The following is a 17,168-nucleotide window of genomic DNA, read 5'->3' on the forward strand; positions in this document are numbered from 1 at the left end:
TTTTCCTATCCTTCTTAAGAAACTTCTCTTATGTGACTTAGTAATGTTTTGGTTCCCTTTAGTGGTCAAAAACAATGACATTTTGGGAGTAAGGAACATGTGGATAGGTACTTAAATCTATAGATAAAGGCATCCTTATGTTACAAGGAAATTGTTGTGTTTGGATTACAACAACCAGTATAAAAGTGCATATATAGGTGCACATGTAAAAGTTGGGCCATATCTGTTTGAATTTGGAAATGGCCCTGATTAAACAAGCTTGTGGCAGTAACCTGCACCTCATTTGGCATAGAATGCCTTTTGCAGTATGGGAGAGAGAAGGTACGACTCAAACATTTCTTTTAAAAATCTCTTTTGGTGGAGAAAGACTCTTCCTGCTGCTGTCTCCTTCCCATTATGTCCATTTTTCTCCCCAATTCTGCCCTTCCGATTGTATCATCCCTTTGCCTGTTCTCATGCCTGTTACTCTCTTTATTTATCACCACTCAGAAGTCAATGTAGAATAGTCTGAGTAGTGTGAAGAAAGAGACCCTGGGAGCAGCATCACTTTGAAATATTATCTTTGTCTGGGTTGTGCTGATTCTTTGCTGCATTTTGGACATGATCACAGTGCAGGTCAGCAATCACCCATTCAGTCACTGGCTGCATTTTCCTGCTGGGCTATGGGTGCTTCATTCATTCCTTTAGCTCAGGTTAGTGTGACTTTTCAGGGCACTGAAACTTCTGCTTTTCACAGGAAATAAGGGAAGCTGTCAGTAGCAAGGAACTAAACTTTCCTTAATATACCCCTTATTTCTATGTTTATTTCTTTTCTGTGCACTAGAGGCAGTTTTCACATCTTTTTTCTCTGTAGCCAGGCTGCATTCATTTGTATGTTGGATTTTTTTTTTTTTTTTTTTTTTTTTTTTTTTTTTTTTTTTTTGTTAGTTCATTTGTTTCCTTCCTCTCCATCTTCTGTTTCCATTTAGAAATATCCTTAAAGTTGTGGATCATCTTTGCAGCTGTATTCTCTACTTTTTCCTTCCAGTCTTTTCATTTTGGCATAATATCTGTCTTAGTGTTATCTGGATATGATCACAGTGGGTTGGGAAGCTTATTCCTGTTTTGTTGTTTGCACCTTTGTGTGTTCAGGTGTGTTCAGTCCAGGGTAGCCTGTAATTAATATTGTATTTTGAACTTAGAGCAGGTCTTCTGATGCAGATGGTGTCTAACTTAGGTTGGGAAGTGTTGAAACTTCCACACTGTGGTTTGTACGTTTTAGTGTCCAACGGCAGCACCCCTGGAAAGTGGAAGGAGAAACCTCACAGCCTGGCTTGTTCTCTAGCTGAGAAATGGCACTGTGCCTTGGCTAATTAATTAGTCACTTGCTAAACAAGTTTAGGTGTCCTGAGGAAATTAGGTAAATTGATTGGATTATTTTAATTTTTAAATTAATAAATCAGTCTGAGTGTTTGTGCTGTGTGAAGGGGAAATAAATCTGTAATTACCTGTACTCTGCCCTACTCCTTCCAGAAATGGGTTTTTACATTCTTAAATGTTTGTGAAACTATAAATTCAGAACAGATTCTAAACAGATTCATCATCTATGAAAAGAGACTTTATCAAGATAATCTAAAATAACATATACCCTACATGCTTTGGAAATCCTGCAGACCACAGAGAAACATTTTACCTAATACAGCATTACACCCTAAAAACAATACAATGCTGCCAGACCACAAAACATCCGCAATTTGGGACAGCAGATGTTTCTACACATGCTTCTTTTTAAGACCAAGAAGCAACACAAGGGAAAATAAAAAGTTGAACATTGAGAAAGAAATGTAATATTGTAGAGCTGGGGGAAAACTGGATGGACAGAGAGATTTGAGTAATTAGTAATTAATTCCTAAGAGTGCTAGGAAGATGAGGAGAAATATTTGTCAAATGGAAACATATGTATGTGAAAAATTTTTTTTGCAACTACTTTTTAAATACAATTTCAACTTTGTCTTAAAAATAACATGTTAATGAAAGCAAGAATTACTCTGAAGGACAAAAAATCCTGTCATGCTATGCCTGGAAAGACTTTGTTTTTTAATTTATTTTTTTTTCCAGCACCGGATTACCGTAACACCTTCTAATTATTTTAAAATTTTATTTTAACTTCAGCTGATCCCACAGTGAAGGACTTAATTGGAGGCTTCACCGCTCTGCATTACGCAGCCATGCACGGCCGGGCGAGGATCGCGCGCCTGATGCTGGAGTCTGACTACAGAAGTGACATTATTAATGCCAAGAGCAACGACGGCTGGACTCCCCTGCACGTCGCTGCTCACTACGGCAGAGACTCCTTTGTCAGGCTGCTCCTGGAGTTCAAGGCTGAGGTTGATCCGCTCAGCGATAAAGGTACTACACCACTCCAGCTGGCCATTATCCGGGAGAGGTCAAGCTGTGTGAAAATCCTCCTGGACCACAATGCCAACATCGACATTCAGAACGGTTTCCTGTTACGATACGCTGTGATCAAAAGCAATCACTCGTACTGCCGAATGTTCCTCCAGCGAGGGGCCGATACAAACTTGGGGCGCTTGGAAGATGGACAGACACCCTTGCACTTGTCTGCTCTTAGAGATGATGTGCTTTGTGCACAAATGTTGTATAATTACGGAGCAGACACTAACACAAGGAACTATGAAGGACAGACCCCACTGGCTGTTTCAATAAGTATTTCTGGAAGTAGCCGACCCTGTCTGGATTTCTTACAAGAAGTGACAAGTATGTATGTAAGAGAAGTTAATCACAGGACACAGTGTCCTCTAAAAGCCTTCTTTGAATTTAGCCCCAGAAAAAAAACCAATGCTTCCTCTCTGCCCCTTGATGCTAATGCACTAGAAAATTTCTGGGAAGGTGAAGGGATTGTGGTACTGGGAATCTCTTACATGGCAAAGGTGCTAATGTTAAGTGTACGTCATTTAAATTAGGTTTGTTTAAATATCTATGGGAAGCATTCTTTTTAAAAGAGTGAACTGTAAAATCTCATTTTATTTCTGGCCTTAGCACGTAAGATTTTTGAGTTTGGTTTTGTTGTTTGTTTAGGGGTTTTTTCGTGTCTTTTGTTTTGCATTTTATTGCCATGCAAATCCTCGGCAGTTGATGGCTTTTTCATCTGCGCTGCAGCTAGGGCAGAAAAGAGCTTTGGCTGTTTTGTGTTCTCCCACATTCCCTCCTTCCCTCCCCTAAACCAGACAACAAAATGCCACATTTCATTCCTGCAGCTTGAAGGGGTTTCATGTGCTGTGTAGCTTTGATTTAATTTTGTTGATGTCTTTGGAATACGAGAGATTTTAACTTGTAGTGACTTCTGATATTTAGAACAAGTATTGGGCTCTTCGTATCCAGATTGCTTTTGATTACCAGTTTTTGGTGTACTAGATCTACTGAAAGTTTTCCTCTCTCAACATGGAATGATGTTCTAATGTTTCATAATCATAGTATCGCCTAAAGATTTTAGGAATTGCTGATAAGCATTTAGCAGAGTTTGCCAATTCAAACATGTTAAGATGGCTGGGTAAATTATCATCCAACTATAGAATGATCTCTGTACCACAGAGGATGGGGTATTTCATATATCCTTTTTTTGTCCCCAATAGCTCCTTTTATATTTTTGAATGTGGTAATTTTTTAATGAGGATTAAATAACCTATATACTCTGTAAAGAAACTGAAAATCAGTGTGGGCTGGAAGTGAATCAGCTGAGATCTGTTGTCAGTAGCTGACACAAATAAGTATTTGGAATTACTTTCCTTTCTCTACATGATTTGTGGTGTTGTTTTTGTTCATATCTGAAATTGAAAGAGATTTGCTGCAAAGGTGGAAGTTGATAATAAGAAATACAAGAAATTAAGCAATTTTGGTTTAATTTGCCTGCCCCTTCTCATTCAAACACATTTCTTTCTGGTTTCCTTTTTGGAAGCCTCTCACTATATAGTTGCAGTGTAAGGGATTTTAGATGATATAATATCCAGACTTGCAGTTTTTCAGTCTTAAGATGTATCAGTAAGCATGAAAGCTTAGGCTGCTCCCGTGTTTCCTCAGTGTCTAAAGACCAATGGAAACAGGTACTGTAACTTTCACCTTGCAGATTCCATACCTTAAGGGTCTAATGTTAAGTGAGAAGTAAATTCTGCTACAAAAAAAAAAAAAAAAGTAGCTTTAATTTGTGGCCAGTGTAACAGTGTTGGAATTATCCCAGTTTTGTGCTGTTGGAGGGAGAACTGGGAAAGCAGTGCTGACAAAAACACTTCATCTCTGAGCAAAATAATTATCAATAATTATCAATGTATGTTTACAAACCACTGTAAACAAACTCTGCTGCCCTTTTTGTAAATATCCAAACACTGTCTTCCCTGCTTTTCATGAATAATTACTTTAATAAGATGCTGTATAAAAGATGATATGGATAAAAAGCAAGCTGGCATTTTGGTAGTGGAGCTCCCAGTTAAGTCTGACTGTAAAGGGAATTGTTGAGATCTTGTGCTGTAGCACTTCAGGGAAGAATCTTGTTTATAAGTCTACTGAAATATGTATTTTCTAGAAAAAAAATTTACTAAATTTTTGGACAATTCTTCTATTGGAATTCTTCCTGACCCTCTTCTGAGGTTGGCAGCAGTGCCTTGTTCATGGGGCTTAACAGGAATTTCAGTTTATTTGAACCTTATACTGCATGCTTTATAGAGAAATCCATAGCTGTAAGTTTTATATCTACATCTGAAATTTTGAAGAGTATATTTGATAGTAAAACAGGAAATAGTTTTTATTTTTACAGTAGATTAACATTTTAAGGCTAAAGATTAATAGATATAAATGATCAAAGTTATCAAACCGATCTGTGTCAAGTGAAAGCAGTTGCATCCTGCATATGAATGGGATACTGTTTAGTATTCTACATGTAAGATGTGAGTAGCTATTTTTTTTTATACTTGGAAAACGTATTTGTACAGTTTCAGTTTCTCAGAAAACATCATTTGTGAATTTCTTTTTGTTTTGGTAGGTATTGTAATCGGTAATAATGGCAGCCTTTAGCCCAGGTCCCCGGTTGGGAATTACAGGCAAGAAACCAAGCTCTCAGAAATACTCAGTATTGGCCCTGAGAGTCTGCAAGAAGATATTGGATTTTGGGGTTTGACCCTGAAGGTCTGATATTCTTCCTGGTTACAGGTAGAGATTCCTTTGCTCCTAGAATAATTCCAAGAGGAAGTTATTCTATAGTTGTGTTTCAGTATTTAAGCACAAAGCTGGAAGTTAGGAACAACAGAGTTTTTGACCATGAGTCTGCTGTTGACTTGGTGTTCAGACTTGTGTGTTTTTCTTTTTCCCCCTCTCTTTTTTACAATAGGAGAAAAAAAGTCTCCCTGGGAAAAAATATACTAAAGATGAAAACTGCCTAATGATTTTATTAATCACCTTCCTTCTCCTTTGTGTTACACTTTCTTATTTAAAAAAAACATTTATTGGCAGTCACCATAGTACCTAAGATCATTTGATAAAGAGTTGGTTTGGAGCAGTGTAAATCTTTCAATTTTCACACGGTCTGAACCTGCCTCTTCAGGAGTGTTAATGTGTTAAGATTGGAATGCATTAATGCAAATTAAAATAGAGTTGTGTGTATATGAGATATATGAAGATACGAGATACATAGAGACTTATTGGTAGCATATATATTTATAAAATTAATGTGCAATCACAGCCATGGATTAAATTATTTATTTTGAAATTGAATGAGATTTGAGAATATTAAAACTTATAATATAAATGTGGGAGATAGGAAAAATGCAAGTGTTGGAAAAATACATAAATGCTTAAATAAACTTAAGGCTACTAGAAATTTCAGTTAGGATCTTTAAATAAGGGAATTTTAAAAAAGCCCAGAGAGTTCCTCCTCCACTGTGTGGATGCAGAGAGCTCAGGAGATGATCTGCCCAGAACAGTGTAATGTGGCTGGTGTGGCAACAGGTATCCAAGAACTCAGTTCAGTTCTGGAACAACGTCTAAAGGTTACCCTGTGAATTTAACTACAAATGTTTTTGGTTTTTTTTTTTTTTTGTGTGGTTTTTTTTCGTTCGTTTGGTTTTTTTTTGTTTTTTTTTTTTTGTTTTTTTTTGTTTTCTTAATTTTTCAAAGGGCAGATCTTTGGCTTTGACTAGATAGTGTAATTTTGTGTTTAAATCTATATAGTACTGTAAATGTGCAGGATAACTGAGACAAAAGTTCTATTAAGGAAATCTTTATACATCCCTTGTCTTTATCCCTTGGCTAAATCAAGATAACTTTTCACTAGAATTTTTTTTTAACTGGAAGAAGATTTTAAAAGTTTCTCTCTGCATAGTTTTGACTTTTATGAATACAGAAATGTCATAGTGAATTAAGTAGATTTCTACATATTTTATTTCATGGATAATTGCAAAGGAAATGGTATTTTCAAGTTTGCAATAACATAGAAGATTTATACTGGAATCTCAGGCTTTACTTGGGTGCTGCTGGAAATCTTTCAGTAATGATCGAGGTCTGCTTTGTCATCCAGTTACAGAGGGAACTAGGATAAAGGGATTATTTTATAATTTTCGACTCTACAGTTGACTATATTAAGTAGTTGAATCATATTGTGTAGCTATATATAGTTATTTACTTTGAAAGAATTTAGGCGGCCTTTGTAAAAAAAAAACCAAAAACATTTTTATATGTGGCATTTAAGGTACAGCTGTGCACTACTCCCGTTTGTACACCTATGCTATACTCTGCAAAAATAATTTTAAAATAGCATAACAATGCATCTTAAGCCTGTTTTGATTTTCAGAGCACTTTACTTACTCTCTTCTAAAAATAGATAAACATTATGGTGTTGAAATTCTTAGCTGCATTTCCATAGCAATTTCAGTGAGATGTTGCAAATTTTTTTTTTGAAAATACCTTTGCAGGCATATTCAAATCTTAATTTTATTGCTTAATACACCTGTTAAGTATAACATTGAGCCTTACTGACATTCTGCTTTTTCATATAGGAATTTTCAGTCCAAAATAGAACATAATTTCTCTGCCAGATAGACTGAAATTTAATAGACATCTAAAACTCATTGTGGGGAATTATTTTTCAGAGACCAATGAAAACATATGGCAGGCTTAGACATTCTAGCAGAAGCATACTGAACACAAAATTAAATTAGAACTTTTAAAATAACTTATGTGATATCCAGTTAAAAAGCTCTCCATGTCCTGTCGAGCTGGAGGGATTTTTTCACTCTCTCAATGAACACTCTGTAATTCTACACTCATCCCTGCATGTCTGATATTAATATTTTAGACCTATAGATTTTTGATATTAGCTTTTTCTGATGTTTTGAATGCTGGAAAACCAGATATCCTCTCCAGTTATTCTGCTGTTGTTTTTTTACAGAGTACAAGCCAGTGCATTTCCTAAACTTCAGACCTATTGCGCTGAGCAGCCGAATTCCCGTTCGGCTCAGCCTCGTCACTTCCTAGGTGATCCCAGCCTTTCCCTAAGATCTTATTTTTATGCATCCTCCCCAGTGTGTTTTATGGCTGATGATTGTGAGTTTCCAGTTGATAAGTTCAATTATCTTTTTCACTTCCCCCCCCTTAAAAAAGCCTGCAAATTCAGAACTCAGTTTAATTGCTGGCAGTAGCTGCATTCCTGCACTGCTGTGATATAAGGGATGGATTTAAGGGTTTGCTGCAAAAGTAAATACTTTTCCTGATATTCTAGAGGAACTGAGCTGTTGCCAGCATACATCAGCCTGATTTCAACATACTTTGTAAAACGTTTCAGGAGATTTTTATTTTTAAGTTCCCTTTGTAGCTAAAAAGAAATTACCAAATGGTTTCTTGCTACTGTCTTCAGCCTTTGAGAACTCCCAGGAGAGGCAGAGGCTCAGTTTGAGAAATACCACTCTAAGGTTTTTTAGAGAGATGCATTAATATTGTAGAGAAAACTGTGGGCGGCTTCTGAAATATGTCACTGAGGTTATTTTTCATTTTTTTAATTTCTTCAGAAACAGCCTGTCCACTTCAAACCAATGACACTGATTGTTTGCTTTAAAAGTACTTTTCTTTTAGTAGTTAGAACAATACATCAGAGGGGATCTTCTTGCAGCCTACAATGTATTAATTTCAGTTATTCCCATGTTTACTCTTGGGTAACAGAAAGGTCAATTCATGATTTTTGCATTGTATTTTTACATGTAGTTTTTTGTTCTGTATCTGCAGTGGAAGAAATGGGTAGGGATTCCCCTTTTCGAGCTTTGCAGTACTGGATGAAAGTCCCCAAAACCCAGTGTTGTCAGAGGCATCACAAATATGCCCTAATGGTCCTTAAATATAGACTTAGTGGGTGAGTTAGTGTTTTATTTCTTGGGGAGCATTGTCTGCAGAGGGAAGGCACAGGTATAAACACAGAGAGTTTTAACAGTGACACAGATCTTTGGCCAGGTAACAAATCCTAAATGGAAGTTTTGTCTGCCTCTAGGGTAGAACAGCAAACTCTCAAATAACATACCAGAAAAATATTGGAATTGAAAAAAGAAAAGGAATGGAGTTTTGAGTGGAAATTTAGATTAATTGTAACAATTTCTTGCTGTTAAAACACGTTTTTATTTTCCTTTACCAGCAACGGCTAATCTTTTAGTAATAATTTAAAAGGATCATTTCATTATTCAAGTAAAATAATTATTTAAGTGGGGGAAAGCTCGGAAACTTAATTTGTTGAAGCTGAAGACCTGATTTAGGAAAATGCTTATATTTTATACATACTGAAGTCTGCTGCATTTAGATTCAAAAAAGAATTCAAAAAGTAGTTCCTCTCTATTCTTTAAGCTCATGCTTTAAATTTCTTCTGTTTAGAAGAAGCTTTTCTGTCAGGTTTGGGACACTGTACACAAGAATTGCATTGGTGAGGATTTCTGCTTTCCCATCCAGCAAAGAACACAAGCTCTGGAAGGCAAAAGATGAACTATGCATCTTTTTCCTGTAATTAATACTTTCACTTTATTTGATTACTGCCTTAAAGCTTACAAAACAAATTGACTGCAGTATGTAATGATTAGGTGAACACATGAGCAAATCCAGAATAACAGCAGCAAGGTGGCCCTTCAGGGATGTGCTGGATGTTTTTAAGGTGATCAGTAGTTTTATGTGGCTGTTTTGCATGATAGTGGTAATTAGGCCAAGCGTGCCTTTCATGTTTGTGGGGTTTTTTGTTTCTTTCTCTTTTAATTCTCTTCCTTTCCAGCTTATTTGCCTAAGTAACTTCCCAGAGTTGTGATGCAGGACATAACCAAAGTTGCTACTTCCTAATTGTTTTTAAAGAGAACTTTATTCATCATTTAACTTGTCTTACTTTGCCAAGTTACTAATAACATTTTTCATTTGCCAAACTAAGGTTCACTGACATCGGTCTGTAATCCTTTATTTTTTTTCTTTTTCATTCAGATGCAACCAAGAATGAGTAAGTGTTCCAGACACCGTTTCTAATAAATCACAAATGCATTAATAACCCTGGAATTTGCAAGGCGTGACCTAAGACACCAGCAGCCACTAGATGTAGCAACTGGTGCTTAACACTGGAAATGTCCATTGTTAACACATTCCCAGGAAATATTTTTTAGGCTTATCAGGGGAAAGTGTCATACATTTGATAATCGGGTCTTTTTGAATTAACTGATGACCAATTTCTTCTGGGTATTTTAAGTTGTCTGTTCCTTTATGTTCTCAAAAACCACATAGGCTGTTAATTAAAAGGCATTTATTTCTGAAACCAGAAATCAGTGTCTCATAGCTGATTTATTGTATACTCTGCTACAGAAAATACACAAAGACCTCTATCATTTCTAATGCTGCTGTTTGCAGTGAACTTTTGAAGCAGTGCATCCTTTCTGAACCGGTTTCAAAGCATCAGAGCTATTTCTTTATCACCATTAAGATTGCTTGGTTTCTTACCAAAATATCTTTCCTTTCCCTGAAGTTTGAACATTCTGCTGTTGTCTGAGTTGCCTAAATTATTTCCTTCAGGTGGAAAAAAAATTGCCAGGAAGAAGCCACTGGTGGACAAAGTAACCATTGGTCTGTGTTCTAAGTCATGGATTAAGGATTTAACTAAAAATAAGTTGACATTTAGATGGTGATAAGTATAATAAAAGTATTTTCAGCTTACATAAAGGGAACTCAAATTTTCATGTTTTTTTAATTTCAAACCTAATTTCTTTAAAAGCAGACTGAGACTATTTTCATGCATTACTTCTGCTGGCTTGCCCTGGATAATTTTAGTGCTTAAGATAAATCCCAGTGTCTAAAAATGCCTACCTGTCTGTCAGCTCAATTCTATAGATACCAACAGAAGCACCTACATTGTTCAGGGTGCAGAGTATGTTGAATTTGACAGTCATCAGGTCCCATAACCAAGTCTTGGCTTGGAGGAAAAGAAAAATAAAGAAAAAGAGGCTTACACAGTTAAGTCGATGATCAAAATATTGATTAGCACAGCTTTGATGTGTTACTGGAATAACTCCAAAAAAGCTGTAGCAGAATGAGGAAAAAGCACAAAGGCAGGCAGTTTGCTCAGAGGTTTGGAGTGGTTCCCAAGTTGGGGGTTATTAGCTGGAGTTTTCAGCTTTGGGAAAAGGTACTGAGCAGGAGTGGAGGATGGAGGTTTATATAAAGGTATGTAAAATCATGACTGGCGTGGGAACAATTATTCATTATTTTCCTTGTAACTCAAAGAATGGCAGGCATGCAACAAAGCCATCAGGAAGCAGATCTAAAATAAATAAAATTACTTTGTAGTTTTCCAGCCAACGCCTAATTATATTGTGAAATTTGTTGCCACAGGATGTTTTGGATACTGAAAGTATGAATGGGTTCAAAAAACACTAGACAGATTTACAAAGGGCAAGCTATTCACAGCTATTAAAGACATAGATCTGTGTGCAATCTCTGAGTTAGGAAGGCCCAAAGGCACCAGTGCTGAAAGCCAGAAGGGTTTATTGGGGCAGAATTTCTCAATGTCTGTTGTTCTGCTCTTTTTCTCTTTCTTTCTTCCTTGGGATCCATTGCTGGGTGCATTCAGATACAAGACTTGATTAAATTCTCTGAGATTATTTTGGATAGAGGGACTAAACCCCAACTGTTTCTCAAGGTGTTTGATTTTGAGTAGTTTCCTGGTAAGAATGAGATTGAAAGACAGTTGATTATTTTGGAAAATCCTTGCCAGGAAGGCTGAAGTTTGTGTGATGTCAGTAAAGCTTTTCCTCTGTGGACAGTGGTTAATTCACATTTTCATCCCTTTTTGTTTGACGAGGATTTGGCTTCATCCAAAGCCTGAGGCTTTATCTTTTCATTAGAAGGGAAAGAAAACCCCAATCTTTAACTCTGCCACAGGATCCTGGAATAACTTCTATAAATCCTCACTAAGGAAACTTCCTAGTCCTGTTACAGCTGAACTTAGAAGTTTCTGTCTTGTTGTTTGAGAGAAAAGCAAGACTGAGGGGTTTTACCCCGAGGATAGGAAAAAAATCCACAAAAAGTTAAATGGTGGAATTCTGCTGTTCTGTAATGCATAAGTATATGTTGCCACCTGGTGGGAATCCTCACATGGGTGAAATCACTTTACACTGGCATCAGTAAAATTATGTGCCTGTACAAATGTTTTTAGGATTCATCCCTTGATTTCACTGAGTTCATTAAAAAGGTATTAACTTGTAATTCTCTTGTAATTTTTCCCTTCCCTCTCCCTCTTAGGAAACAGCAAACCCCTTTCATTTTGCAGAGTAAATGATGTCTTAACATATGTTTAAAATATGATCATTTTATTTTTATGTGTTCCTTTTGTCTTTTCAGGACAGCCCAGAAACTTGCAAGATCTATGCCGAATTAAAATCCGTCAGTGTATAGGCCTTCAAAACCTCAAACTGCTTGATGAGCTACCCATTGCCAAGGTCATGAAAGACTACTTAAAACACAAATTTGATGATATCTGATATCCATGAAGAGAGGAACTCTGAGCAAGTTTAGTTCTATTCCAGATACTGAAGAGGCTTGTTGCCTTGCACAAAGTATATCCTATGCAAATTCTGATTTTTCTGTGAAGTCAGAAGGCAGGTATACACTTCCTTGGGTTTTTTATACCACATGCTAGAAGGTCTTAATTTTTGGTTTCTTGGTCCAGGTTTACAAGGTCCAAGCTTTCTATACAATATTGCATTTTCAAAATTGCTGTTGGTTTTCTGTTTGTTTTCACATTATGTGTGCAGACTTGCTGGGGAGATGGAAGGCAGCCCCTCGAGGGAAGTGGTTGGAGTTGGCATGCTGAGCAATGATGCAAAAGCATAAAAGTTTGGAAATCAAGGCACCAGTCCTTCAAAAGGATACAGATAGATCTCCAGAGCCCTTCTTGTTAGGACTCCTGTCTCTGCCAGGTTTTTGTTTTTGCAGGACAGAGGAAAGAGGGGATAATCAACATGTCCTTGGGTACTGTATGAATAGAATCAGAAATTGAGGAAAAAAAAAATGCAGTTACCCTGTTCAATTTGAGGAGTCTATACATTGGTTTGGGTTTTTTTTTGCGTTGGTTTTTGTTTTTTGGGCTTTTTTTTGGCATTTTCCTTTTCCTAATTACTGTAGTCAGGACGCCCAGAAAATTCAAGCCTTCTTTCCCAACATTCCCTGTTGAACGGGCTGTTTGTAAGTCTGTTTTTACCAGTGACAGTACACTACATAGAGGATGTCTTAGGGTGACTAAGAGGCAAAGCCTCAGTATTTTTTTCATTAACTTAAGAGGAAACAAATCTAGATTTTTTGAAACCAATGTATTCTGTTGCTCATACAGTGCCTCCTGTGCAATAATCTCTGATGTATTTTCCCTTGATGTGTGATTCCCCCACTATTCCTCATTTAGGCTCAGTGCATTATTTGTGAGAGCAGGAGCTGCTGCCTCACTGTAGTGTTGAAATGACATTACAGCAAAGATGCAGCAGTTGCTGTTCATTATTACTCCCTGAATTTCATGAATGTATAACCTGCTTTATTTCACTTTCAGTTGAGATTTTATCTATGGGTTCTCAGCCAAATTGTGTTCACTTAAAAAAAAAGTCAATTGGCCAAACCATTTTGTTTAAAAAGCAGTGCCTGGGGCAGGAGCTGTTTTGATTGCTCTGAAATTCAGTTTTTTTCAGGTCAGAGAGTGAGAAGTGCACATAAGTTACTAACCAAGAAGAAAAGCCCCACTGACACTGAAAATTCAAATTTTGTAATTAATCTGAAAGCAGAAACTGAGAGGAGTGCTGAAATCTGGCTGCTGAATGTGTCTTTCCAACCAGATATTAAAAGATCTATTGCAGAGTTTTGTTTCTGATTGTAGGAAAAAATTAATTTCTTGATCAAAAGATTGGGCCAAAATGTGCAGTTGTTTCCCTGTCTTTACTTTCAAGGCATTACAGACTCAGCATAAGATTCTTGCTTGTGTTGTCTACTTTTATTTTGGCATCTGCCTGGTTCCAAAAGAGCCCCTCTGATAGTAGGAATGCTTTTGTACCAATTGCACCAACTGAAGTGGGAGATGAAAGGAATGATGATGGATTTTAAGTTTCACACTGTCACTTTCAAAATACTTAGTATTAAAAATAGGAAAAACAAGGTAAGGCAGGTTAACTCAAATTATTTAACTCTGCTAGTTCCTTTTAATATTTGATTATCCTGGACTGCAGCTCCCTGAGAATGAACCTTATCACTGCCAATGGATGCACCGGAACCATGGGCAAGCAAGGAGGATTATCTGTCCCTATTGTGCCTGGCATTGCATCAGGTTCCCAAACAATAAGGGATTTTGGAGATTCATGGCTCAGAGGGTTGGGAATGGGGTGTTGAACCTTTTTATCTCCAGCTTGTACCGGTTCAAGTCCAGCTGCTGGAGCAGTGACCGAAAGTTCACTCAGTGTGGGTGAGCAAGTCCAGCCTGACACCCTGCACTGGGTTGTAGAGCTTGTAGTGCTTCCTCCTGGTTGTATCTGTGGAATAGGGAGAAGCTGTGGGGTGTGAGCAGGAGCTCAAGTCTCTTGGCCCCTTTGGAGGGAAGATCAGCCATTCCAATCTGTAGCTCTCCAGTGCTGAGACAGGGCAGACTGGCAGGTTTGAACATCAATCTTCTGTTTCCTGACATGAAATCAGGATCTTAAAACTGTTTTCTTTAAAAAAAAAACAAAACAAAACAGACTTAGTATTGTTCACTACACTTGTAAGTTGGTCTGAAGCAATGTCCTTCCCCAGTGAATTTTTACAGTAATATTTTCTAAGGTAATCTAGAGTATATTTTAGTTGCAATCTATATTAAGGCAAATTATCTGTTCTGTCTGTTGCTGTGACTGAAGAAAATTATGGAAGACTTTGTTGGTAACAAGAATGCTATTTAATGAAGAAATGTGTAATTCCATTATTTATTGTTTGAGGTTTGTTTTTTGGTTATTTCTTTTAAGTAACTGACACCTAAAAGGGAACACATACATGTTTCAGGCCAGTTAAAAGCCTTTTTTAAAATTAATTTTCATCCTCTCCTGCCCTCAGGGTGGAAGGAAGTCCTCAGCCTTTTTGGCAATGCTAAGCCATCTCTTGTAGCTGGTTTCTCACCTTAATTCTTGCAAAGCACCACAGCACACGAGGGTCTGAACCTGCTGATAGTCCTGTGCACTATCTCTGGTTATCCTTGTGCTCAAGTGCAGATAAAGTAGGATTATTCATTGATAATCCTACCCAAATTTCAATAAGGGGGAATTTGGTCTTTTTTTTTTTATATTTTCAATATTGTGCACAAATGCTTTGAAGAATAAACTGACCTTTGTTTTTCATTTGGTCTAGAATGTGGAAGGAGAAGTGCATAATAGAGACTTGTGATGTAGCCTCGTTCCGTTACCTTAAAATTCACGGTTGAACACTTTTAATAAACCTTAAAAAATTGGCAAACACACCAAAGAATCAATATGAGTAAAAGACTGATCATTAACAAACTGCAAACCTCATCCTTTAAAACAAAGCAGAAAGTTTTTGTAAATATTTATGTTTATAAATGTACAGCAGAGTAAGAGTGTTTTTTAGATTATTTAATTACCATATTTCTAAACTATTTACATTATAGACAATACTTGTTAGTTTGAAATGCCTGAGTGGGTTTTTGTTTTGTTTTGGGTTTGTTTTCTTTATTTCTTTTTTTTTTTTTTTTTTTTTTTTTAAATTCACAATCACTCATGCTTGGAATAACTCTGACTTCCTTGGAATAGCGTGGAAAATTCGGTTTTCTGGCTCTGGTTGGCAATCATAGGAGAACACATCTGGACAAACTCTTCAGATAAATACCCAGAGGCAAAAGAAAAGATGTGACATCTTTACCAAGATGGGCTGGTTTGGGGGAAAAAACCTGCCCACAAGTGCAGCTTCCATGCAATGCTGTGTTACCAATACCATAATGTATTTTGTTCTTCCTTTGCAATGTAACTTTTTGCTTTGGATCAATTTGAATTTAAAAAAAAAAAAAAAGAAAAAGAAAAAAAAAAGAAAAAGAAAAAAGTTAAACTTGGTTAAAACCTATTTTTGGTTTATGTTCTGTTTATTTCTAATGTAATGTTTTAATAACATAATACCACTTTACACATTTTCTCTCAATGTTTGTCTGTCTCTTCTAGTCTTTTTCCCTTGTCCAGGGTACAGGATTCTGTAATGCATTTGGGACTCAAAATGCCCCCACAAATGGGAGTTCAGATGTCTCATGAATTGTAATCTGATTTTTTTACCAGTAAATATGGACAAAACCCTCATAGAATAGTTTGGGGTAGAAGGGACCTTAAAGCTCATCCAGTCCCACCCTGCCATGGGCAGGGACACCATCCACTGTCCCAGGTTGCTCCCAGCCCCATCCAACCTGGCCTTGGACACTTCCAGGGATCCAGGGGCAGCCACAGCTTCTTTGGGCACCCTGTGCCACCCTCACAATAAAACAAAACTCACTCTAGAACTGGGCTTTGGAGGGGGGAACAAAGTGGTCCTAAACTGTGAGTGTTTGGGTTTTCCCTGCTCAGATTCCAGCACAGCCACTTCAGGGTTTTCTGATAGGTTCACCTTTCCTCCTCAAGCTCATGCACTGACTAAGATACAAAAATGACCAAACAGAGGCTGCATTTTAGGATCTGTTTACTACTATTAATAAAGGGAGTGCATATGAATATTCCTGACACAAATAGAAACTGGAACATTTGGGTTCAGTCATGAGAAAAATGTACAAACAGAAGTTGCAGTAAGGTTTTGGACTCTAAAGAATTTGGAGAGGAAGGAGTCTAGATTTCAATTACTAAAGGATAGTAGAGGGGGAAAATGCTGTTTCCATTGCTCAGTAGCAAACTGCACAAACATCACTGGGAGAACATTCACTGTTCAACCAGCAGTTGTGTTTAGAGCTGCTGCTGATGGATTCTAATAGACTGGCCAGGCTTTGGCTGGACTTTACTGAATGCTGTGCTAAAGACTTTGTTCCTGTTTATGTATCGTATTTCCTGTTTGAGTGTTCACTTGTGAAGTTTCAAACAATTAATGGCTGATCTTACTACTTGGAAAAACCTGATTTACAAGCTGTTGACAAATGATGTGTTTAGAATATACAATCTTTATATATATTGGTAGAAGTGGGTGATAGAGAAGTGTAGTTACTTTATATGGCAAAACATGGGGGTTTTTTACCATAGTGAGTAACAAAAAATTAGAACCTTTGGAAGAAAAATTATCAGAGCAAAGAACAAGCTCTGCTGTGTCTTTTCCCAACAGGCTGGAGTGAAGCATTTAAATTATTTTTGCTCTCTCCCCTCTGCTTTGGTTGGGGATACCACCATCTCAAAGGTTTTATCCTGTTCTTGGAAACTGGAATAGGCTAAAGTTTGCTTTTTCCTTTATCACAGCACACTGAGTCTCTGCTGTAGGATGCTAGTCCTTGACTTACTAGCCAAAGTAAAGCTCAACATGTGAATTAATCCCAGGGCAATAAGAAACAAAGCAGGTATATACACTGCTTTATGAAACCATGCTACCAGGAGTTCTTCAGCCAGTGCATTCCCCAGAGAACCACAACGTGCAGCTGGAACAGCAAA

The 17,168-nt window shown here is 37.1% G+C and overlaps 1 protein-coding gene across 3 annotated transcripts in view; it reads left to right on the plus strand.

The window, feature by feature from the left end:
• Positions 1-15,193, plus strand: part of ASB7 (ankyrin repeat and SOCS box containing 7) — a 29,214-nt gene extending 14,021 nt beyond the window's left edge. Inside the window, exons 5-6 of one of the 3 annotated variants that reach the window (XM_056500041.1) lie at positions 2,152-2,757; positions 11,887-15,193. In XM_056500041.1, the coding sequence (XP_056356016.1) occupies positions 2,152-2,757; positions 11,887-12,026 (746 nt within the window). In that variant the 3' untranslated portion in view covers positions 12,027-15,193. The other 2 variants (XM_056500042.1, XM_056500040.1) reach the window with 2 other exon arrangements.
• The last annotated feature ends 1,975 nt before the right edge of the window (positions 15,194-17,168 follow it).

The sequence above is a fragment of the Oenanthe melanoleuca genome, chromosome 10 (genome assembly GCF_029582105.1).
Source record: "Oenanthe melanoleuca isolate GR-GAL-2019-014 chromosome 10, OMel1.0, whole genome shotgun sequence".
NCBI lineage: Eukaryota > Metazoa > Chordata > Aves > Passeriformes > Muscicapidae > Oenanthe > Oenanthe melanoleuca.